At 37.4% G+C, this 26,180-nt stretch overlaps 1 protein-coding gene across 2 annotated transcripts in view; it reads left to right on the top strand.

Moving 5' to 3' along the window:
• The window catches only part of LOC124555625 (TBC1 domain family member 22B), a 143,260-nt gene extending 117,868 nt beyond the window's left edge, over positions 1–25,392 (top strand). For both annotated transcript variants that reach the window (XM_047129597.1, XM_047129596.1), the window contains exons 9-11: positions 645–827; positions 6,582–6,805; positions 20,931–25,392. In XM_047129597.1, the coding sequence (XP_046985553.1) occupies positions 645–827; positions 6,582–6,805; positions 20,931–21,068 (545 nt within the window). In that variant the 3' untranslated portion in view covers positions 21,069–25,392. The remainder of the gene's footprint in view (positions 1–644; positions 828–6,581; positions 6,806–20,930) is intronic.
• Positions 25,393–26,180: the final 788 nt, after the last annotated feature.

The following is a 26,180-nucleotide window of genomic DNA, read 5'->3' as shown; positions in this document are numbered from 1 at the left end:
CAGATATGTAGAGAATTTTTAGAGAAAGTATTTAACTTTTAATCTCTCATCATACTAAACTATCTTCATTGTGTTTTTGAAACCAGATAATTCTTGTTGTCAGTATTGAATAGCATAACTAAGTTGAATGTAGGGCCTGTCAACTAATTAGCGATTCCTTTGAATCTGTGGATGTATTTAATTTGATAATATTAGGCATTGCTTTTAAAGCATGGTCACTTTGTTAGTTTAAATTGTTCTAGAGCTATTTACATACATCATGTAAAACATAATCTTTTTGGCTTTGTGTTTAGTTTTTATCCTATACTGCTGGTACAAATAAAATCTGTCTATAATAAAGCTGATACTCTGAATTGCATTACAAGAGGATGTCATGTTTATATAAATGACAAAAGATTCCTTTAAAAGAGTGTAAAATAATGTAGTGTGTAAAAAGTTATACTTTTGTTCCCATTTATTATTTTTATTTTTCATTTCCCATGAGTACCTGAACAGCTATATTTGTTCCCATGAAAAACAACCTTATACTGTACTGCTCTATTAGCTAAGCACACACTTCACTCAGTTGAGCTATAGCTACAACTTTTGATTTTCTGTAAATTTATTTGACAACCTGAGGTGTAATTGTTGTTTAATTTTTGTAGACAGTGATATTGACAACTATGATGTTGAAAGTTTGCCACAAGGTCATAGAGACATAATAGAAGCAGACTCATTTTGGTGCCTTTCAAAATTTCTGGATGGCATCCAGGATAATTACATTTTTGCACAACTTGGTATTCAGCATAAAGTCAATCAACTCAAGGAGCTTATTCAACGAATTGATGGTAAGTATAGAAATATAATCAATGTTAGAAGTCACTGAATTTATAAACAATGCTTGTAGTTCTACAGATACCTCAGTTTGTCAGTTGCATATCTTTCCACTATCTAGAGGTGGTATTTTATTTCCTACAATAATATTTTATTTGAAAAGGTAACTTATCATAATTCTTTTGGTGTCATTGTGTTTCGTGCTTAAGTGGTTTCTTTTAATCTTTCCTGTTGTGGGGTGTTGGATATGGTTGGAGCATATCTCTAGGATGCACATGATCTAATTCTCATGACCAATATACTGAGGAACCATCCCAAATGATCTTACAAATTAATTAAAAATAAGGATACTCCTGTGCAATAGAAAGTGTTTTATTTAAATGAATATTAATAGGGACGGACAAATTAAGCATGAAACAAATGAGTCCCACACCACTCATATAGACATATATGAGGGAGCTTTTAGCTATGACTGGAAACAAATGGTCACTATAACCATTTGATTTATTATCTTTAAACATGAGAATTACCCACCGATGTTTATAAAGAACTGTTGACAAGTGGACAAGGGGTAATAACACTGAAGTGTAACCTTGGCACAAGTGGGTGGAGAGAATAAAACTTACTTCAATAATTCGTGGACAAGATGAGTGACTGCATAAATTATTAGCTGAAAGTACATGGAAAGATTGGAGCAAACCCCATAAGACTGCCAAAAATCTGGATTGAGAGCAACAAGCTGGATTTGTGACTTCAAGATCACAGAAGACAGCAAATTAACTTTGTGTCATAGCGACGACTGCACGTGTGACGATAGCCCATCTTACCAAAGCATGCAGAACATGACTAAAGTAACTGCCGGCAAAAGCAGCTGGAGAAGATGATTTCTGTCCTCTCTTTGTATTTAGTACTTGAGTACGGACATCCTTCCAGAGGCAGCAAGGCTCGTTTCACCAGTCATCTCTCATGTCCTAACCTGAAGTTGTAACTCTAAAGTGTACTCTTACAAATCCTACCGTGAAGTCACAACTTTACAAAGACCTAAAACAAAGAGTTTATTCTTCCAAATTTTAAAGCGAAGTGTTCTCCTTCTGGCTGCTCTGGAACTTTACTGTTTTTCCTTAGAGCAAGAACTCGCTGGCCAATGTTGGCAAAGTTTCAGACTGCTGACCAGTACAACTCAAGTGCAGAGAGAGAGAGAGAGGGAGAGAGAGAGAGAGAGAGAGAAGTTTGTTTTTCAAGAAAATAGCATTCTCACTGGCAATCTCATTAAACGTTTTTACAGCTTAATTAAAAAAGCTATCAGTACACGCTGAAAGCTTAAAGGAGACTAATTTGCTGTTTCAAACTCCGATACTTCATTATTATCTTTTATTGTTGTGTAGTATTTTTGTTTTGAGCTACATACTATTGATAAAAATGGAATTTGACTATATTCTTATTATCCACCTTCAGTTATAAATAAATAACGAAGGAACTTCAACAGCACAAAGAGAGGTCTTAAAACATGGATTGTACAATATATTGCAGTATGGTGGAAATCATCCCTATAACAGAAGTACAAGGAGCAGATATTCGAGTTCCGTGAGATGAATGAGAAGCTACAATTGTAGCCAGGAAACAGAGCTGAAGTAAAAAGATATTGTAGCAGAGGATTTGATAAGTTAAGAGCAAGTTAAAAAAAAAAAAATTTTATCAGAGAAATGAAAAAGTCATTTATTTGTGCTGTCATATTTTTCAAGAAATTAAGAGTACGTCAGTAGCACATAGAAACGAAACCCTGTCATGAGCTACAACAAAAAAAGAAAAGAAAGAAAGAAAATACTAAGACTTTAATTTGGTAGCATTCCCAAGAGGTGATTGACCCTTTCCACTCTGTAATGCAGACACAGGGCATCTCCATGTACTCGTATTTAAATCACTGCTGCCCAGGTGGCAAGTGCATCACAGAGAATTATGCAAGTCTTTGTGGAAACAATGAGAGGCCACTGACCAACAATTAGGATATACAGCAAAACAAAACATGTGCTTTCATTCAAATGCATTTACACAAGCATTACAAAACAAAAATTTTCAATGTGTGATATTATTTGAAACTCTTCAGAGTGGGCTGTTTCCATCATTTTGCTCAAATTGTATTGAAATGAGTCTCTGTCACCATCAAAATCATTGTCATGAAAATCATTGTCATGAAACTCATTTTCACTCTCACTTTCATTTAGACATTCCTCTAAAAGCACAGCAATCTCTTTCTCTGAAAGGACTGTGCATGAATAACTATCCATATTGTGCCTACTAACTTTAAACATAATAATTATAAACTCACTCTCACTCTCTCTCTCTCTCTCTCTCTCTCTCTCTCTCTCTCTCTCTCTCTCTCTCTCTCAGGTAGCAGCACCATGCAGCATAGTACAGCCTGATTTGCAACTGGAGCATGTAAGAGCTATGAAAAGTCATGTTGAATGAGGCTCAGCATCAGAGCGGAAACCGAAATTTGCAGTGTAGCGCACCACTCACATTTGGAGTGGAAAGGGTTGATATTCAAATGATGGCGTGTCAATGCAATAAAATTCTCCTGGGTTTTCTTGCCACTTTTCTAGCAGCAAGAAACCCAACAGGAGTTACTGCAATGACATGCCAAAAAAAACTTTCATTTGCACTAAAAGTATCATCCAGGGGAATCGACAGTGATGTGGTGAAGAACCAAAAATTATACTTTTTCTAACTCATACCAACAATCAAAGGTTAAGAATTTGACTAGACTGTTTAGTGTAACTCTCAAACTCATTTGCTTCATGAAGTTGTGGTGAATTAACTTGCAATTAAGTAAGCTAATTTTTTTCACCGTTAAGTCACAAGAGGATGTATTCAAGTTTCATAGAAAATCATAGTAGACTCAAATGCTTTTCTTGTTTCATCTGATGAAACTTGATGCTGGTAGACAGAGTTTGGTGTGATTGAAGTCAATAGTGGACTAAAGGAGACTAGCTGTTTTTTGCACAACTAACTGAAGCTTCTGCTCAGAGATTTATGCAAGAAGACACTAGCAAAAGCTCATAAAATATTGTGTACATCTGAACTTCAGCAAAAAGTTGTTGCATTGATCTCATTTTGTATTGGCAATTGGCTGTCCCCATGCCCTGATTTCCTGTGGTGATAAAGTGACTGCAAACTCTGGCAATAATTTGGAAGTTATTGTAGTGGTGTTGGTAACTTAATGTACACTGTCCACTCACAGTAACGTGACCACCTGACCTGAATAACCACCTTTTGCACCACGTAGCACTGTAAGATGTGCAGGAAGGAAGTCGGTAAGGTTCTGGAAGGTACTGACACGAATGAGAAGCTGTGCTGACTCCAGTGCCGTGACCACCTGTGGTAGATTTCTCGGTTGAGGATCCATATTACGAACAGCCCAATCAAGGTGGACCCACAGATTCTCGATTAGGTTTAAATCCGAGAAGCTTGGTGACCATGGGAGTATGGTAAACTCATCCTTGTGCTCTTTGAACCTCAAAAGTACACTGCAAGCTGTGTGATACATTGTATTGTCCTGCTGGTAGATATCATTGTGCCAAGGAAAAACAAATTGCATGTAGGGGTGTACATGGTCCCCAAGGGTAGATGTGTACTTGTGCTGACCCATTGTGCCTTTCAGAATATTGAGATCACCCAGGGAAAACACTCCAACCTTGACCCTTACGACAATTGTTACAGGGTGTATCTTTTCGGACGTTTCGTGCTATACTCGCCATTGGTCATCTGTCCGATGAAGCATAAAATTTGATTCACCTGAAAAGGCCACCTGTCACCACTCTGTGTACATTTAGTTCTATCTACATATGTACTCTGCAAGCAGCTCACTGTATGGTGCATGGCAGGGGGTACTCTGTACCACTTCTCGTCATTTCCTTTTCTCTTCCACTCTTGAATAGAGTGAGGATAAAATGACTGTCTGTATGCCTCCATATAAGCCCTAATCTCTCTAATCTTATCTTCACGGTCCTTACATGAAATGTACATTGGCACAATAGTTGCAGTATTGGCGTGGAAATTCCAGCCATCATCACTGATAAGCAGCAGTCAGCATGGGTGCACGAACATGAACCAGGTACCAGCTGTGGATTCCTATATGCAACAATGTTCTCTGAAAGATTGTTGAGTAGACACTGTTGGTAGCCCATTGGTTTATGTGGATAGTCAGTTGCTCAACAGTTGCACGTCTATTCGCCCATACACATCTATACTTCTGTCATCTATGGCTTGTGGTTACCTCGGCAGCAGTTTTGGATATGGCGATTTTGCCATCCGTGATATACTTTAACTGTGGCTCCGTGTGAACAATCTACAAACTTACCTGGTTTGATTGATAGTGCTTCCACCCTTGGCCTGAAAGCCGATGATCTTGCCCTTTTGGACGTCAGATAAATCGCTCCATTTCCCAATTACGATGACAACTGCACTGTGTCCCTCATCCCCCCGACATGCTTTATATACCCTCCACTTCTAGTACTGCCACCTGCTGTCAGTGATTGGTTATTGCACATAGACATCGAACATAGGTGGTGGTCACATTGATGCGACTGGACTGGGTACAAATGCTGAAAGTGTACTCAGTTTTTAATTTAAATAAAAGATGTGTACGATTTCTTGTGAGGAACTTAGTTGAAATAAAAATGCACAGTGGTTCTACAAACAAAAACAAAGATGTCCTTCAAGACATAATGGATAGCACAAAGCTTTCCCCTTGCTTCAAAATCATTTCATTGCATTAAACCTGGAACTGATGAAAGTACATTGAAACAAAACTGTTTCAGCTATTTTCCATCATTCTTCCATATCATGCAAAATAAGTAAATGTTGTGTAATTATTTGTAATGTACTTAGTATAAAATTTAAAATAAGCATATAATTGAGTAATCTTTTGCAGCTGACCAGCATCTGTTCAGATGCGAAAAGTTATTGTAAGATGATGATCCGAAACAGATCAAGAGCCACAATAGGGCTGACTATCTGAACATGAAACTACTGTTGATTGCTGTAAAAGTTGTTTGTGGTTAATTCTGAACACAAAATTATTATTTATGAATATATGTCATGCCTAATCAGCAGCAACAGAAGTTGAGAAAAATTATGTTTGTAGTAAAATAATTTAAACAAAAGTGAAAACTGTCTGCATTTAGGAAATACCATAGCACTTGGTAAGATACATACCTGGAAATAACTTATCAGTAGTCTTCACAGAAACAAAGTCTAGGAGTCTATGAATTAGACCTCTTACATGCAACCTAATTTCTGTAGAATAGCTCGTATTTATCTTATAGAGCTAAGTGACAGAAGTTTTCAGATAGATGATGATTTGAGCCTGTTAGGAATTGAGATAAATATTAGGACAAGCTGTAGGACACTTGCTGAAGGACACTTCAGGATTGCATTTTCACAGCATTTTCTGTTCTAAAGTGTAAAAAAGGAGTGAAGGAGTTTAGTTTGTTTATTATGGTTTTGTATTAAGCTAGAAGTTGGGAAACTTTGCTTCTGCTTTATTGATGATAAAGTAATTTTTAAAAAGTTATATCATCAGTATTAAAATTTTGTCTGTGTTGATAATCATTTTCACAAAATGTCTTCACTGTTGCCACTAATAAGCATTTATGTTTCTACAGACAGATCAGTTTATTTTGGGTTTATACTCGTATTTAAATACTGTGCAGTGTTCGTTAAACAGCACACATTCCATAACTATAAACCAACAAATATTGATTTTTCAGGCCAGCTGCATAGGCATCTCCAGAATCATGGAGTGGATTATTTACAGTTTTCTTTCCGGTGGATGAACAATCTGTTGACCCGTGAACTGCCATTACACTGTACAATTCGCCTATGGGATACATATCTAGCAGAGTCTGATGGATTTGCCTCGTTCCAGTTATATGTGTGTGCTGCATTTCTCTTGCATTGGAGAAGAGAACTCTTGCTTGAAAGAGATTTCCAGGTATTATTATTACTAATACATCTGCTAAGTCAGTTTCTGTACATAATGTCCTATTATTGGCTTACAATTATTCTGTTTCATCTCTTACTGCCAGCAGGCAACAATACAGGAAATAATGTCTTGAACAAATACATAATTGTACTGCAGTGTTTACAGTGTACAGTCTTATTTAAATTAGCAGTTACCATAAATAATGCATATTTTTAAAAACAATAATTATATATTTATCCTGTGAAGATAAGGACCAAACGGTCCAGTCTTGCTTCTAACAAAGCATTGAACATATTTACCCTATGTTCATTACAACACACAAGTTATAAGAAAATAAGTCTTACATTCTATATGAGATATAACACTTAGAAATAACTATGACATAAGTAGTGGAAACAGTAGTTAGTAGCTATAGTAGAATGAACACCGTTATATTAGTTAATGACAAGTATAAGAATAGAAAGACGAATAGTTAGATTTAACCTGAGAGCACTGGCAGGTATGACCAGCAGAGAAGAGGGAGAGAAAGAGGAACATGATAGAACATAAATTATAAAGTGAGGGGAAAAGGAAATGGTGTGACAAGATTAAGAAACAAAAAGAGAACATAAAATCTTCTGCTTTACTCTTTAGCATAATATGTTAATTTTTGGGTAAAAAATTATGAGGTTGACAAAAGGAAATGCTTCAGCTTTTTCTTAATTGTGAAAGGGCATTACATTATTCATAGAATGCAGGATAATTAACAACAGAGGAGGACTTCGCAAATGTTTTTGTTTCATGAATGGCCACTGCTAGTAAACTTGATAAGTGTGAGGCTTTGTGTTGCGATTATGATGATATGACAGGTACTTTGTTTCTGATGTGAAATACCAGGAATCTTGCACTCTAAGAAGCTGATGGAGTATATATGATAGTCACATAACTTGTCTGGCTGCAATCATAGTAACAGGGTGGGTGAGGCACTGAGATGGTCAAATAAATGGACTTTGCAGAAGTAACACACACAGTCATTTATGGTTGGGGCTAAGCGTTTCCTTAGTTTTCACTATGCACACCATGTTAGATTACAGTGTAGTAGTGGAGATTTGATGGAATGAGTCGTTTCACAAGTTTACATTTCGTGTCCTGTGAAAATACTTCACAAAATTTCTGGACAGTGTAGAGGCAATAGGAAATCTTTGGGCATGTTACGATGCTATTTTTTGCACTCAGTTGAGGTACTCATCCAGTCATTTACAATTTTCTGATATTATTCGGAATTAATTAATTAATTAATTGCTGATGGGACTTACATTCAAGTCTGGCTCTTAAATGAAGGTGGAAGTCTTCAGCATAGAAATGGTGATGTTTACGGGTGGGCAGAATAGATCTACCATCTTGATTTACATGGCTGCTATGCAGATCACACTTAAGTGCCATGCAGAGGGTTCATTGAACCATCTTTACAATAATTCTCTATTGTTCCACTCTCGTACAGCACATGGAAAAAATGAACACCTATATCTTTCCGTGCGAGCACTGATTTTGCTTATTTTTTTGATGATGATTGTCTCCCCTATGTAAATCGGTGTCAACAAAATGTTTTCGCATTCGAAGGAGAAAGTTTGTGATTGCAATTTCGTAAGAAGATACCAGCCACAACGAGAAATGCCTTTGTTTTAATAATGTCCAACCCAAACTCTGATCCATGTCCATGAAACTCTATCTCCCCTATTTCTCAGTAATACAAAACATGCTGCCCTTCTTTGAAATTTCTTGATGTACTCCATTAATCCTATATGGTAAGGACCCCCCCACTGTGCGGCAGTACTCCAAAACAGGATGGATAAGTGTAGTATAGGCAGTCTCTTTAGGAGATTTGTTGCATCTTTTAAGTATTCTGCCAATAAATGCAGTCTTTGGTTCGCCTTCCCCACAACATTTTCTGCGTGTTCTTTCCAATTTAAGGTGTTCGTAATTGGAATTGCTAGGTATTTAGTGGAATTTACAGCCTTTACATTTGATTGATTTATTGTGTAACTGAAGTTTAACGGAGTCTTTTTAGAACTCATGTGATATACATCTACATCAGTACTCTGCAAACCATCTGACTGTGTGTGTGGAGAGTACTTCTGGTACCACTAACTGAAACCCCCTCCCCCCTCTCCTCCCTTCACTGTTCCACTAGTGTATGGCTCCTGGGAAGAATGTATTGGATCTAATTTCTTGAATTTTTTTCATTGTGGTCATTTCATGATACGAGATGTCATTGACATACTAGGAGAACAATAGTAGGTCCAAGACTGAGCCTTGTTGCTTGGAACTGTCTTACAGATCAATTTTGTCATTCTGATAATATAATATTGTGTTTTAAAAGTTCAGTGACTTAGTCTGAGAGTATGGTGACATGTAAGTAGATTGTAGCACTTGGATATAGCTTTCTGAGCTTTTAGTTTCCCTTAAAGGCCTTTGGCTCATACACTGTGCAAAACGTCCAAAGGGAAGTGACATTATGAATGTGTCACGTATGGAAACACTAAGCAAAGCAGGAAGCCAGTAAAACAGAACAATTATTTTACATTTGGGAGTAGCTTCAAACATGAAGAAATTTTTGTAACTTTCAGTTAAATCCAAGATGTCTAAATTAGGACCAAGCGAGGTGACACAGTGATTAACCACTATTTCCAAGCAACTTAGAGTCCTGGTCTGGCATACTGCTTTTTAATGTGCCAGGTAGTTTCAAATTGGTGCTGCACACTCACTGCAAAGTGAAAATTCTTTGTGCAAACTTATTCAGAAGTAACCGTCCTGTCATTTATTTTGTATTTATTATTCTGTTTCCATGGTACCATTGAAGTTTAAGATCTGTAATCATGGAATGAGTCTGTAGACAACACCGTGCATATAAAATTCACCGAATCAGCTTCATAATGAAGATACCATTATGTACACTTGGAAGCACAAAAATTAGTGGTGGGAAAAGCAGCCACAGTCAAAGTCCGATACAGGACTGATACGAATGAAAGGCAGTACACTATTTTTTTAGGTTACATTGAGACCATATGGAAAAAGAGTTAACTTGAAATATTATGCAAAAATTATTATGTCTGTATTCTAAACCTATTCAAAGAAGGCGTGAAGGCTTTTGAGTAAATAAAATATGCTGTTAAACGTTATAGATACAGTAGGTATATTTGAAGAAGCTCACATTTATGTCGTAAGCTTCTTTTATTGTGGACAATTTTTCTTTGAAATTAGTGTTATTTGAGGCCATCTCTGCCAATACATTGTGAAAATCTATCCAGATGTAATGTCAGATGCAATATTTTTAAAAACTCCACAATATTTGAATGAAGCAGTTTTTCATCATAGATCAAGAGAGGTGATGCAGCTGCTGAGTTTTCCAAAATGAAGATTTATATAGTAACAAGTGTGAATTGCACAGACTTCACTAGGGAGAGCTGACAGTTGACGGAAACGTGTCAAAGAATTGTGCCCACAAGTTTTGTTCAAGTGAATAAATACACAGCTTAACAGAAAAAAGTGAAGCACCCAAAATACGTGGTGGGACGTCGATGTAACTTTGTATACATACACACCACCAGCCAGTATGTAGATGATTGCAGCTGCATTTCTCTGTGATGGGTAGAACAGCTATCAGAGTGCATTAGTGTTGTCCCAGTGTAGTGTTATTACCAGGTCTGGTAGGCTACATAAGGGGCATGAACATCATCAGATGTTGAGTGGCCACGGTAAAGAACATGTAGGTGCTGTGAACGCCTGTAAGACAGCGTTATCATTACCTGACAGAGTTTGAAAGGGCCACATTGTTGGTGTCTTGGTCTCATTTTGCCTTCTGGTTGAATTGTACAATATCACAATTTGTGACACATTTGAATGTGATAAGAGCCCAATGTTGGATTGCAAGGAAATGAGAGGGCTGGCATACTGGTCATCAAGGTTCTAGTTGACCATTTCTGACCACAATAAGGGAGGATCATTATATTGTGCACTAAGCACATCATAATCCCTTACACCTGTGCCTAACATCTGAAAACATATACAGGACTGCCTGGAATATTGTGTGTCCTCCCACGGTGTTGGATGGAGACTAGCAGTGGCCGAACTGGGATCTGTCTCATACATAGGCTGCCATTAACACCACAATACAAATGGCTGCATTTGTAGTGGTGCCATGACTGAGAAGCACTGACTGCTGACGAGTGGTGTTGTGTTGTGTTGTGTTCAGTGATGAATCGCGTTTCTGCACAACGCCAGATGACCGTCGTTAGCGAGTATGGTGGTGACTTGGGAAGAGGTCACATCTTTCAATTGCTGTGGAGAGGCACAGTGATATTACTCCTCGTGTCATGGTGTGAAGAGCCATTGGGTATGACATCTGTCGGACAGAACATTGGTATGACATGGAAATCTTATGTTCTTGTGTGTTTGTTATATCTCATGTGACAGTATTGTGGTGCCATTTTAAACAGAACAATGCTCGTCCACACGTGGCATGTGGCTCTATGAGCTGCCTGTGTGATGTTGAAGTACTGTCATGACTAGCAAGATCTCCAAATCTGTCCATGTGTGGGATCAGCTTGGACTCAACTCAGTCCCAGTGCTCATATCCAGTATACCAAGGACCTTATTACAACAGTTGAGTTGTGGCTTGCCTCATGGCATCAGTGGGGTGCAACATCATACTGCCAAGTTCTTTGTAAATGTGTTCTCTTTAATAACATCACATACCTTTCTGACTTGGGAAGTTTCATTTTGTTTTCTCCACCTATTCTGGGTGCTTCAGTTTTTTTGCGGTATAGCTGTTGGTCAGGCTGATAAAGTCTTCAGGTGTATGTTGTGGCCACAATACTTCATACTCCATTGTTGTCATATCTTCTGTTTGTGTCAGTGACTGCAGTTCTAAGCTCCAAATTTTAAAAATTTTTTTTAACTCAAGTATGTATGGATCAAATTATCAGAGATGCATATCATAACTGATTCTTTGCTTATGAAGTTCTTTTATGAAGCAGAAACTTAGAGAATCTTTTTATTTTTGTATTTCTTACTTTGTCTTATGTTAAGATCATCTTGAACAGTGGCAGACCTTTTCAAATTGTTCTGACCAAGCATAACATTTGTGATCCTTGCACATTACTTTTACTTATGTTACTTATATTGGAATATGTGCAGGGTTGGGAGAGGGGGAAAGAGAAGCAGTGCTATACCTCCCAAGGGAAGATGCTTAATAAGCAATAGTAAGACACCACCTCGGTGGAGCGAACTGCCGACATGTTGGCTTGCACTGCCCTATGTAGCAGGGGTGAGGAGGAATTTGTGCCGATCCAGTTCCGCACATGTGACTCGGCAGAGGAAATAGATCCCTGGCACGGAGGACCTCTGGTGGCATTTGTACTGCTGTCTGTTGTCCTTGTTGTGGTCGACGTAGTCTGGGGAGGCAATGCCGTCGGTATATGCAACCCCTTGATGCTTCAGTGTCTGAGGTGTTGCCAATCCCTTTGGGTGAATGTTGTGTACATGGCAAGCAGTGTATTGTGTTAGTAGTACCAGTGTTCATTCATTAAATTGTGAAAATTGCAACACCACAGAGGATTCACGTGCCTGAAATGAATATTATACCACAGATTAGGTTTCTGAGAATGCAAATTAGAAAACAGTTCGTGACCTCTGACTCTGAAAATTCAGTTTGGTGTGTGATCTCAATATGCTGAACCCAAGCATGTATAAATTGTTGTATGGAAATGGGAAGTGCCCGGGTATTTTACTGGAAAATCTTTTTCCGTGCTGTTTGAATGCAGTCCATAAAGTATGAACAGTGGTTGCCAGAGCACTTTGTCAAACAAGTTGCTGACCAACTTTATCCCAGACATGTTTAATGGAAAATATCCCAAATGAACTGACAGTCTAGAGGAATGGTACATCGGTTCTTTGAAGAAGGTTGGGACATAACTTGCCAGGCATTGTCAAGTGTTGCTCTGGTAAAATAAAATATATTGAATTGCTGGAAGGTGTGGCATTACTTCAGGCTGTAAGACACCAGATGTCTAATATCAGTGGAGGAAATTTTATTTGCGTGGCTGCATGCCCAAAATTTAATGGAATATTCATTACGCCGCGAGAAGTTTAAAATGACTTATATACTGTCTTACAATTTGGGGCTGAGGCTTTAATCTTTCTGCAGATACACAAGAACGTTTCATTGTGTATCACACCCTAAAATACAGTAGAGATGTTATAAAGTTAAAACCTTATATTTTTGAAGAAAGTGGGAGAAACACCAAAATCTTAATCTTATATTTCACTGAAGTTTGAGCGAAGCTAAATTTGTTGTTAGGTAACAAGAACAGCACAAACAGATCCAGTGTGAAAAACCAAACTAACAGCAAGTAGTTACATAGCAAACAGTGTAGGAATCAAAATGGTAAGCGACATATATTGCAGCTGGAAGATAGCAGGCTAGATGGAGGTTGAAAATATTAATGAATTACATCTTATTAACATTGTAACTGGAAGGATGCAGCCCTTTAAATGAAACCTAAATCTTAAGGGATTACACTTTATTTTGATAGTGTCCAATTCATTGGGTGCATAGGTGCAACACTATTAATCAGTCATGACAGCCTGTGTGCCAGTGACAATCTTACAGTTTGTAGGACGCTGTGAGTATCTCGTCGATTCTGCACTTGGGGATAATTCTCCTCTTCTGCCCTTGTTATTGCATGATTTAGTAATTTAGAACTAATCTTAATAAAATGAGGTGGCTTGGGAAGTTGGAAGTTAGCCACAAATAAAAAGATCAAACTTATAATGAACAACCAATTTTAATGAAGAGGCACACGGTTCTCTCTGAATATGCATCTCACATTAGCAAGGGCTTGATAATTACAGTTGTATTTCACGATGAGAGCACACGAGAAACATCTGTATTTGGCAAACGCATTGACTCCTGCTCCTTTAAAGATACTTCAGTGATCCATGTTAATCATTATCTTTAGCACAGAATTGGTACTCACTACAGAAAAAAAGCTATGCATACCTGCATGTCTGAAAGAAAAGACATTACTGATGGTTGACAGCCATTCAAAATAAATTTGCTGAATGGGAATATCTTGGCATCTGATCACATGGCCCTTCAGCCATCTGTGTGACTGAATAATGAAGACAAAACATCAGAAATCCTCACAAATTCAAAGCCATGTGCTGGAATCACTTGCTCATTATGTTGAAGCAACATTTTGACTCGAGAATGTGGACCCACTGTCATTCTGAAGATCATCACAATCAAAAATTGTACTTGCACACACAGTTAATAGTTGCTCCGTACCTGACAAATTACTTTCATGTAATTAGAGCAAAATAATGGCCTGCCACTATTCAGATGCTGTTTCTAGTACTTGGAGCAATGTCCGGAAAGCATTTGTAGTTTGAAAAATACAATCAATACTAACACAGAAATGAACATTTTTACTGGAGGGTTCACATATGTGATCTAGCTCCAAATCTGTGTGAAAGCAAATTGTAGCTACGAGTGCGCCAACACTGGAGCTGGAACTCTTTCCCACAAGACATATGCTTCTGACCTGTGAGTTGTATTAGACGTACTCAATTTCACAAATGAATGTATGTACACTCATGCTAATAGAGGAAACAAACCGATTACAGTCTGTCATCCATATGTTTGTAAAGTAAATAGTTCATAAACTGAAGAGTTACAATGCATAGCAAATCAGCAAGGGGCATTGTCCTTCAACATAGTTGTTTCTATCCGATTTCCCACGCAAATGACACGCCCATCCAACCAACACCCACATTAACTACAGAAGCTTTGCCACTAGATCGACAAGTGTCTTCTGTACATAACCTCTATGTAAATGACTGGCTGATGTTATTTCATTTGCTCTCTTTTACTTCAGTTTAATTAAAACATAAATAGTTTATTCATGTCACCTTCTTGGTGGTTGAATTCTTATAGTTCAATTTAGGTGAAGCGTTTTACTTTATTATTATTATTATCAAAATGTTACTTACGACTTTCATTTAAAGTAATTGGAAGTTAGAGGGGGAGTCATTTATACAATACTATGTAACATAGTTGCTATGTTATATAGCAAACTAACGTGACTGTAATGAGGATCACACTTGAATAGTGAGTAGCACCATGCATTTCTCATGTGGATACTGCATAAACTGTTGGTGTAGCAGTATAATCTATGATGGCCAGCACATTCATTGCCTTTTTTCTGTTGCTCTCCAGCAGGGACTCAGCAGAGCCACACTGAATAGAAATGTATATTGTTTTGTGACAACTAATAATTCTAATATCCATCCTGACAACTAAGTTCCTACCACAAGTGTGCTTTCCAAGTGGTGAAGACATCTGCAGCTATGCACTTCACACTTCCTGCTACATGCTGATGAGTAATCATAAGAAGAATGAAGGTAAAATATTGCAACTTGGTGCAAAGAACCCATGAGTGTGTTGATTGACGGTATGAACTGAAGCTGTGTAAGTAAAGATTATCACAACAGGAACGAACATCACACATCATTAAACAAAATCCGTTGTACATTAATAGTGTTGGCCACAAATAACAGTGGAACAAATTAAAAAGCAAATAAAATCTCTGCATTCATGGTACTGCTAAGAGAGACATGCAATTGAGACCTTGAAGAGAAGTTGTGCAGACAGTGATGATATTTATGTGCCAGAAGTATAGTTTTTTGACAGTCTTTGATTCAACAGTAGCATGGAATGTTATAGTAGCTGATAACTTCTTGGGAAAAGTAATTAGTTTTGCTGATGAGATCACAGCCAAAAATCCAACACAGTTGACAGAAAAGGCAAATGCAGCCCTCAAAGATGTTCACAAGTGTTCACTGAAAAATAAAGTAACTTTAAATGTAAAGAAAACTAATTGTATCTACTTCCAGTTGAATAAAAGACACAATAATGGTAAATTAACAATTAATGATGATGTAATAGAATGTGTGATGGATACCAAATTTTTAGGGTTGAAGGCAGATACCAAATTTTTAGGGTTGAAGGCAGATAGTCAGTTTAAATGGACAGAACATGTAAAAGCTTTAACAAAAAGACTATCCACAGCATGTTATGCTCTATGAATACTTACACCAGTGTGAAATATTTCATGCCTCAAAATGACATATTGTGGAGACATACACTCAATCCTCAGTTATGGAATTATGTTTTGGGGAATAAGTGATGGGGATATTCAGTGTGCCTTCAAGATCCAGAAAAGATCTGTATGGATAACAACAAATAGCAGCAGTAGGGCACATTGTACTGATTTATTAAAAAAAAACTAGAAATTCTGACTGTCCCATGCGAATACATTTTCCAGACTGTAATGTATGTAAGGAAAAATTTCATATGTATACTACAAACAGCTAAAGTACATGACAGTGAAATTAGATCCAGCCAGTACTTATACCTAAACAGGAAAAAAAGTCCAAAACACAGAACAGTTTGCTGTATAATGGCTTAAAACTGTAAAACAGGCCGCCACAGGAAATAAAAGGTGTAAATGAACTTGATATCTTTAGCCAAAAGCTAAAAACATATTTATCAAGTAAAAGTTGTTACAAGGTAAATGAGTATTTAGAATAATTGTAGATAGCCATTTGGTAGACACAGATACCACATGTTGTTTGTTGTGGTCTTCAGTCCTGAGACTGGTTTGATGCAGCTCTCCATGCTACTCTATCCTGTGCAAGCTTCATCATCTCCCAGTACCTACTGCAACCTACATCCTTCTGAATTTGCTTAGTGTATTCATCTCTTGGTCTCCCTCTATGATTTTTACCCTCCATGCTGCCCTCGAATACTAAACTGGTGATCCCTTGATGCCTCAGAACATGTCCTACCAACCGATCCCTTCTTCTAGTCAGATTGTGCCACAAACTTCTCTTCTCCCCAATCCAATTCAATACTTCCTCATTAGTTATGTGATCTACCCATCTAACCTTCAGCATTCTTCTGTCGCACCACATTTAGAAAGCTTTTATTCTCTTCTTGTCCAAACTATTTATCATCCATGTTTCACTTCCATACATGGCTGCACTCCATACAAATACTTTCAGAAACAACTTACTGACATTTAAATCTATACGCGATGTTAACAAATTTCTCTTTTTCAGAAATACTTTCCTTGCCATTGCCATTCTACATTTTATATCCTCTCTACTTCGACCATCATCAGTTATTTTTCTCCCCAAATAGCAAAACTCCTTTACTACTTTAAGTGTCTCATTTCCTAATCTAATACCCTCAGCATCACCCGACTTAATTCGACTACATTCCATTATCCTTGTTTTGCTTTTGTTGATGTTAATCTTATATCCTCCTTTCAAGACACTATCCATTCTGTTCAACTGCTCTTGCAAGTCCTTTGCTGTCTCTGACAGAATTCCAATGTCATCAGCGAACCTCAAAGTTTTTATTTCTTCTCCATGGATTTTAATACCTACTCCGAATTTCCTTTTGTTTCCTTCACTGCTTGCTCAATATACAGATTGAATAACATCGGGGAGAGGCTACAACCCTGTCTCACTCCCTTCCCAACCACTGCTTCCCTTTCATGTCCCTCGACTCTTATAACTGCCATCTGGTTTCTGTACAAATTGTAAATAGCTTTTCTCTCCCTGTATTTTACCCCTGCCACCTTCAAAATTTGAAGGAGAGTATTCCAGTCAACATTGTCAAAAGCTTTCTCTAAGTCTACAAATGCTAGAAACATAGGTTTGCCTTTCCTTAATCTATCTTCTAAGATAAGTCGTAGGGTCAGTATTGGCTCACGTGTTCCAATATTTCTACGGAATCTAAACTGATCTTCCCCGAGGTCGGCTTCTACTAGTTTTTCCATTCGTCTGTAAAGAATTCGCGTTAGTATTTTGCAGCCGTGACTGATAGTTCGGTAATTTTCACATCTGTCAGCACTTGCTTTCTTTGGGATTGGAATTATTATATACTTCTTGAAGTCTGAGGGTATTTCGCCTGTCTCATACATCTTGCTCACCAGATGGTAGAGTTTTGTCAGGATTGGCTCTCCCAATGCTGTCAGTAGTACTAATGGCATGTTGTCTACTCCTAGAGCTTTGTTTCGCCTCAGGCCTTTCGGTGCTCTGTCAAACTCTTCACGCAGTATCATATCTCCCATTTCATCTTCATCTACATCCTCTTCCATTTCCATAATATTGTCCTCAAGTACATCGCCCTTGTATAGACCCTCTATATACTTCTTCCACCTTTCTGCTTTCCCTTCTTTGCTTAGAACTGGGTTTCCATCTGAGCTCTTGATATTCATACAAGTGGCTCTCTTTTCTCCAAAGGTCTCTTTAATTTTCCTGTAGGCAGTATCTATCTTAACCCTAGTGGGATAAGCCTCTACATCCTTACATTTATCCTCTAGCCATCCCTGCTTAGCCATTTTGCACTTCCTGTTGATCTCATTTTTTAGACTTTTGTATTCCTTTTTGCCTGCTTCATTTACTGCATTTTTATATTTTCTCCTTTCATCAATTAAATTCAATATTTCTTCTGTTACCCAAGGATTTCTACTAGCACTCATCTTTTTACCTACTTGATCCTCTGCTGCCTTCACTATTTCATCCCTCAAAGCTACCCATTCTTCTTCTACTGTATTTCGTTCCCCCGTTCTTGTCAATTGTTCCCTTATGCTCTTCCTGAAAGTCTGTACAACCTCTGGTTTAGTCAGTTTATCCAGGTCCCATCTCCTTAAATTCCCATCTTTTTGCAGTTTCTTCAGTTTTAATCTACAGTTCATAACCAATAGATTGTGGTCAGAGTCCACATCTGCCCCTGGAAATGTCTTACAATTTAAAACCTGGTTCCTAAATCTCTGTCTTATCATTATATAATCTATCTGAAACCTGTCAGTATCTCCAAGTGTCTTCCATGTATACAGTCTTCTTTTATGATTCTTGAACCAAGTGTTAGCTATGATTAAGTTGCGCTCTGTACAAAATTCTATCAGGCGGCTTCCTCTTTCGTTTCTTAGTCCCAATCCGTATTCACCTACTACGTTTCCTTCTCTCCCTTTTCCTACTGACGAATTCCAGTCACCCATGACTATTAAATTTTCGTCTTCCTTCACTATCTGAATAATTTCTTTTATTTCATCATACATTTCTTCAATTTCTTCATCATCTGCAGAGCTAGTTGGCATGTAAACTTGTACTACTGTGGTAGGCGTGGGCTTCATATCTATCTTGGCCGCAATAATACGTTCACAATGCTGTTTGTAGTAGCTTACCCGCATTCCTATTTTCCTATTCATTATTAAACCTACTCCTGCATTACCCCTATTTGATTTTGTGTTTATTTCCCTGTAGTCACCTGACCAGAAGTCTTGTTCCTCCTGCCACCGAACTTCACTAGTTCCCACTATATCTAACTTTAACCTATCCATTTCCCTTTTTAAATTTTCTAACCTACCTGCCCGATTAAGGGATCTGACATTCCATGCTCCGATCCGTAGAACACCAGTTTTCTTTCTCCTGATAACGATGTCCTCTTGAGTAGTCCCTGCCCGTAGATCCGAACGGGGGACTATTTTACCTCTGGAATGTTTTCCCCAAGAGGATGCCATCATCATTTAACCTTACAGTAAAGCTGCATGCCCTCGGGAAAAATTACAGCTGTAGTTTCCCCTTGCTTTCAGCCGTTCGCAGTACCAGCACAGGAAGGCCGTTTTGGTTAGTGTTACAAGGCCAGATCAGTCGATCATCCAGACTGTTGCCCCTGCAACTACTGAAGAGGCTGCTGCCTGCCCCTCTTCAGGAACCACACGTTTGTCTGGCCTCTCAACAGATACCCCTCCATTTTGGTTGCACCTACGGTATGGCTATCTGTATCGCTGAGGCACGCAAGCCTCCCCACCAACGGCAAGGTCCATGGTTCATAGGCCTATATAAAGTGACTGTCTATGGCATAATTATAAATGCTGGAAGAATTGACCTGCAAAAATTGTAAGAATTGAATTGTAAACATTGTAAGAACCCACGTAGTTTTAGTTCATAAGACAGAATTGACTACATCCATACAATTTGTATTGTTATACGGATGAATAAACAAATCAATCAATCTTTTCTCATCACAGTGCCCTGCTCCATTAATTTCTGTTGCACAATGTCCGGTAGGAATCAACAATTATCCTCGCTCATCTTCAGTTAATTTCAAAATGAGTATTCATCATCTAAAAGAAGTTATTTTCGAAGAAATGTTGAGCTTCTCCTTTCCTTCCATCTGCTCATCCCGTTTTCACCCATAGTTACAGTGTTGTTCTTTTGATGTGCACTGCTGTGCAATATAATGCAGCAACCATGGAAAAAGTAAGAATTACTGATATCCTTGCAGCACCCGACACTGTGACAGCTTGCTCTGTGCATGCAGTAGAGTTTACTGGCATGAGATTTGTGGCAAATCTAACCACATGTGACTTCCCTTGCGCTTTATCGTGTGCCTTGGTGCACACTTTAACAGATGTGTAATGGACACTAAAGGATTTATATTGCATGATAAATTTGGAAAAAACACCGTTTTGTGTATTAAATATTGCAGTATCATGGTGACAACTGAGAATAAATAGGAAAAAGCATGGGAAGATATAAATACCCATATTTACCCAAAATAGTTCTTTAATGATGGCTACAAGGGATGGGATTCAGATCCTGTGCCGTATTCTTGTGCTGTCTGCTGGTGCCATTGATGATTTTTTTTTCTTACAGGTTAAAGGGGTTGTCCTCATTTTGTGAATGGCATGCTGCAAGACAAAGGTATCACTCAAATGACGTTGCCAGAGTGCTCCCCAATCATAAACATGCATTTACCTGTAGTGTGTGGTGTGTGTGGAAAGGGGGAGGGGGAGGATGGACTTACATGCTCTCACTTGTTCATGGGTATTTCTGCACACAAGGATCAGTGTCCCAGCCATCAGTCATTTAGTCACGGTTACTCGTTGTTGCATTTTAATTGTTGTAGACTAGTTATTTTTCATTTTTAAATGCAATCATTCAATGCCACTGAACATAAAATATGATATTTTTAATCCTACATGGTCATTGTTTATTGCCATATTTATCTCCATTCTAGGGCCTTATGTTGATGCTGCAGAATTTGCCTACACAGAATTGGACCCATGCTGAAATAGGAATGCTAGTGGCAGAAGCATACCGACTGAAATTTACCTTTGCAGATGCACCAAATCATCTTCAAAGTGGAGAAAGATGACACCCGGATCCTGTGAACTTGCATCGTGTCAATTATGTTTTATATTATTTGTAGGGATGAAAGAAGGTTGCTGGAGAAATATTTTATTTAGTTTGGCTTTTATATTGCACTGCTTTGTATATTCTTGTTGATAATCGGCTGTTATGGTATTTTGCCAAAATATGTTTATAGATTTAGTTGCAGTCAGTATGTGGAACATATTCACCAGGAGTCCTCGAGAGCAAAGTAGTCCGTATGTGCGTGTGTTTGGGGGGGGGGGGGGGGGGGGGGTGCGGCATGCAAGGTTTTTTTTCTTCCCCTCCCAAGCTCTTGTTAGCCCCTTGTTTAGTGAGTATTAATTGGGAAAATTCTTGGGTTGCCTGTTTTTAGATCCAGTTTCCCCAACGTATGGGTCTGATTATGCTTTATTGTTTTAATTATCTGCAGTTTCATACTGTTAATGATGCAGTCATTCACTAAAACATCACATGTGAATTAGGCTAAGGATAAAAATTGTGTACTCAGTTGTATTTTGTGAACAAGAAATATCTGACATTTATTCTTTCACGATAAAATTAGATGGGTATTTATCAATTCTTTCAAACTGATATGATATTAGATGGGTATTTTCATTGTTCTCACAGAAGAAAGAGTAAATGCTTCTGTTCACACTTTCAGAAAATGAAACTGATGGATGTTTGATACATGGTGCTTGTTCTCCGTTTTGTGTTAAAGGCAGAGGGAAAGTGAACTCAAATTTAAACAAGATATATGTTACAGAACAAGCAATGAAAGTATCAAATCATATAGTTATTTAAAAAAATATTTCATATAATCTTGAAATTTGTGGTTTTTTCCCAGAGTAATGATTCATAAATATTTCACTGTCCCTTGTTTTTCGAGTGACTTATTTTATAATTTTTTTGATGAAGGAATAGTGTTCTGTTTTGAAATAATGTGAAACTTATATGAACTGAAATAAGTATTTCTTTTAATATGACTTGAAAAGACTCTGTATTTTAAATATGCTTATGGAAGACACTTGGTGTCCGGAATACAGTTCCATTGCCATGAATTTTATGTACAAGTTCTTTGGAAGACTTTTTAAGTATTTCAGATCGTGAGATTAGTGGATTGAGTTTAGGTGGCTCAAGTACCTGTCTTTTTTAATCTTCATATTTATGTTTTCATGTGAACTTATATCCAGCTTAGTTCTTCATATCATGATACTACATATAAACCTTTTTATTTATGTATCAAGAATTTGTCAAAAAGCTTAATTGTTTTTAGTGCATAATGACTTTCACTCCACTGCTGTAGTTACATTGAAAAAGTGTGGTGTACCAGCAAAAGCAGTGTGTTGTTTTGTTAATAAATCTGCATGTTTTAACAGTGATCAAGTAGTTGATCAGATGAGTACTCTTTTTATATTCGTAAGGAATTAAGTGGTTCTGCAATTTTTTGCTTGTATCAACATAGTGATCCGTAAAAAAGATTTGTCATCAAGCTGACATATATCAACTGTAAGAAACTAAATATCATTGGGATACATTATATAATATTAGTAAATGAAAATACCCATAATTTACAAAGATGATGATGAATAACAAGTCGGTTACACTGTAATTCTAGCAAAGTAATTAAGACATATTTGAGTTTCCTTAATGAGTTATTTAAGAGGAGCAAATAGAAAGATAGTGTCATAAAGAAGGAAAACACACTTGAGTTTTGGAACATTCATTTTCGTTATGTCTTAAATAGATAATGACAGAAGAGAGAACCATCAAAAAGTTTTCAATAAAACTTTCTTCATAAGGCATAACAAACTCCTCAAGTATGATGGGAATATTCATTTCCTAGTATTCTTTTGAATCTTCTGCCATGAAGATATTATGTAGATAATGATCTGAGAAAATTTGAGTGTTCTCATAATATTTGTAATAGATAGGCATTCATAAGGAATCTGATTATGTTATCTTGTGTTACATGTTATTTTCCAGTGTCAGAAAGAAGGTAAAACTGCTTGAAATTACTTTATATGTTATGTTTCCATGTTATTGAATCAACAGGCATGACAAACATCTACTAGGGTAGCCTTTTCAGCCAGTCAGTGTGGTTTTTCAAGACTTCTGCATACTCAATAGCTTTTTTGCTAAGAATGTGGTATCTAAAAGAAGGAATGGGGGAGCAGTAACATACCATAACAGTCAGTCTTTGACCTGTTGACAGATTTGTCTTTGGGACAATTGGGAGCTCAGTGTTATCATGTCACACTACTTCACCACTGCTGTAGTAACATCAACTTAGGCTTGCAAGTGCTGCACCCGTTTCCCCTTTACACACACACACACACACACACACACACACACACACACACACACACACACACAAGCTGTAGGCTGAGCTACAATGTTGATGTTCTGCTTTTTTATGTATGTACCAACTGCTCAGTGCTTGCCTTATATGTCGTTTTTTTATCCCAGTTGATTCTATGTTTTTTTTTTTTTTTTACTCAGGACTAATAATTACCATATTCAGTGAAACTAAATATGAAAAGTGTAAAGTATATATACTTTTACTGAAGAATGTTGTAGAGGGGAGACTTAATTTAAATCAGACTTAAGCAAACTTCTTATTGTGTGTGTTGACAATGTGAAAGTGTACTGGCTGAGTTGTAGTATAGGTGGAAAGTAACATGGCAAAACGTAGGTGTTTCATACAACTTTCCAACATCTGGATAAAACATTGAGCATTTGATCTGCTACAGTACTTGTTTCCTGCACATCTTTCTATCTTTTGCTGAGATTTTAATGGAGCCTCATTTCCGTTTGATCCACTGTTGGCTTTATATTTAAAACTGTACACAAAGAACTCTTCATTTTATATATTTTCTGTGTGGCAATTAATTTTAGTTTTTTTTCCCTATTTCGCTTTTTCAAGATAAGTTCACAGAAGACATTAGTTCAGTAAGAAAATGCTTTGTAATAGGTGGTAGATAGCGCTCTGAAAAAGTAAGCGATGTGAGATCTGGTGTTATTGTGCACAATACCTTTAATCACAATTACAGAAGTAATTTAGTGTTATAAAATAATTGCTTTGCTATTTAACTATCAAACACTTGAATTCTGATGAAGGAGCTATACTGCTGTACAGGATCCTGTCAGAAGTGCTTTAATAGCTATCCACAGAAATGAACAGTTAATTTCACATCAGCAGCTTTATTGTGACAGAAAGCTGCTATGTTAGAGCAGCAGGCCTGTGGTTGAAGATTTAAGAACAATATAATTAGACTTAAATAATTGGCACTACTTGGTTACTGGCAGTGGGCCACTGTTATCGAGTATGTGATGAGTATTAGTGACATGCAATATATTTTTGTCAGTCGTGTGGATGGCAGTACATGGAAACCGAATAAATGCCCATTCAGTTATGGCAGTCAACTTTTGTAACTTCATTTGCTACAGTTTTCTTTAAACATCATTGATACTTCAGCTTGCCTTAATGGTTAAGTTGGCCCTACCCCAAAATTCACAGACTAAAGAAGTTAGAGGACCGCTATTCACTTTGTCTTTGAAGACTATAGTGAATAATAATAACCACTAAGTCATGAATTTCATCAGTAACAGGAGCAACAGCTGCAGTCAGTAACAGTACTACAGGCATTGGTGATAAAGTTAAGGAAATAATGGAAATAAAGCACAAAATACAATATATTTAAATGTATTACATTGTGACGAAGAACAAATGTTTAAATGTACATACGAATGACTGCAAGAGAATAAACCAAATATAAATAGTTCCAAATAGGTGCTAGAAATGGCTGCAAGTGAAATTATAGCTGTGCATCAAATTTCTACATATAACCAACCATCGAATCACTTACAACTACTACATACTGGAAGGTAATAGAGCTGGGTATTGTGCACAGTAGTTGGTGGCTTTGTAAATTGGTTACACTTGAAAGAATGCTGTTGCTGCTGCTCATGTGAACCATAAACGTTAATCCTGTTAGGACATCATGGACATGTCTTTAGGAATTAGCTTTGCAAAAACCACATGAAAACTACAGAATAGTGCTAGCGACATTAGTGACGTCACTGCAGCAGAGCAAAGTTTTCTATCTAACAAACAACCTTGATAGAAATAACTTTACAGCTTTCAAAGGTACCTGCTATTCTATTAAATGTGACCTCAGCACATGGATGTCAGAATACTGTTAATAAAATGAAAATTTTTCCTAATGATCACACTTTTGAACAGATTTCATCATATGCATATCTCCCCCCCCCCCCCTCCCCTCCCCCCACTCTCTCTCTCTCTCTTTTTCTCTCTCTTTCTCTCTCTAATTCACACACACACACACACACACACACACACACACACACACACACACACACACACACACACACACACACACTCTCACTGTGTATGTGTGTGGGGGGGTCCTGTGTGGGAGTATGCTTACCTCCTTACAATACAATAAAATAAATCTCATTGTTACAAATATAATATATTGCAAATTAGTGTCTACATGCTCTGTCAGCAGCAAAGTAAAAAATACAGATGGTTACTGGGGGAAGCAACATAAGGAATGAGTGGCATATGGGTTGGTTACTAATAATGTGATGTTCAGTGTTAAGTGATAAGAGCATTCCACAACAAGAGACTCATTTAAAAATTTGTATGTATTGACTAGTGAATGAATATATAGGAAAAAACCATGTATGGAACAGAGCTAACCTGTCAGGTGTTAACTTTATGTTCTGTGATAGGATTATTAACAATAAACACTCACTGTGACTCATTTAAGGCAAATCTAGAACAGCTTTAATGTCTGTTAATAACATATTTATAGCTGTCGAGCAGCCTAGCTGATATTAATGAAATAACCCATGAACAAGATAACATAAATCCACAATATAAATTATGTCGCTGGCCATGATGGCATAAAACCTGTGAAACTGTATGCTATAAAATAGAGGTGTCTGTTATGAAATATCAAAATATGGCCATTCTCAAGATGCATTGTAGGAGTAGGAACCCTACCCTGTCAGAATAGGAAATCATAAGAGGAAACATGTTAATATGTTGGATCATGGGATATGGGAGACACGGTTGAGGACCTAAGATTTT

Source organism: Schistocerca americana, chromosome X (assembly GCF_021461395.2).
Source record: "Schistocerca americana isolate TAMUIC-IGC-003095 chromosome X, iqSchAmer2.1, whole genome shotgun sequence".
Classification (NCBI taxonomy): domain Eukaryota; kingdom Metazoa; phylum Arthropoda; class Insecta; order Orthoptera; family Acrididae; genus Schistocerca; species Schistocerca americana.
Note: the sequence above shows the minus strand (reverse complement) of the source record. Positions and strands in the feature narration are given on the sequence as shown.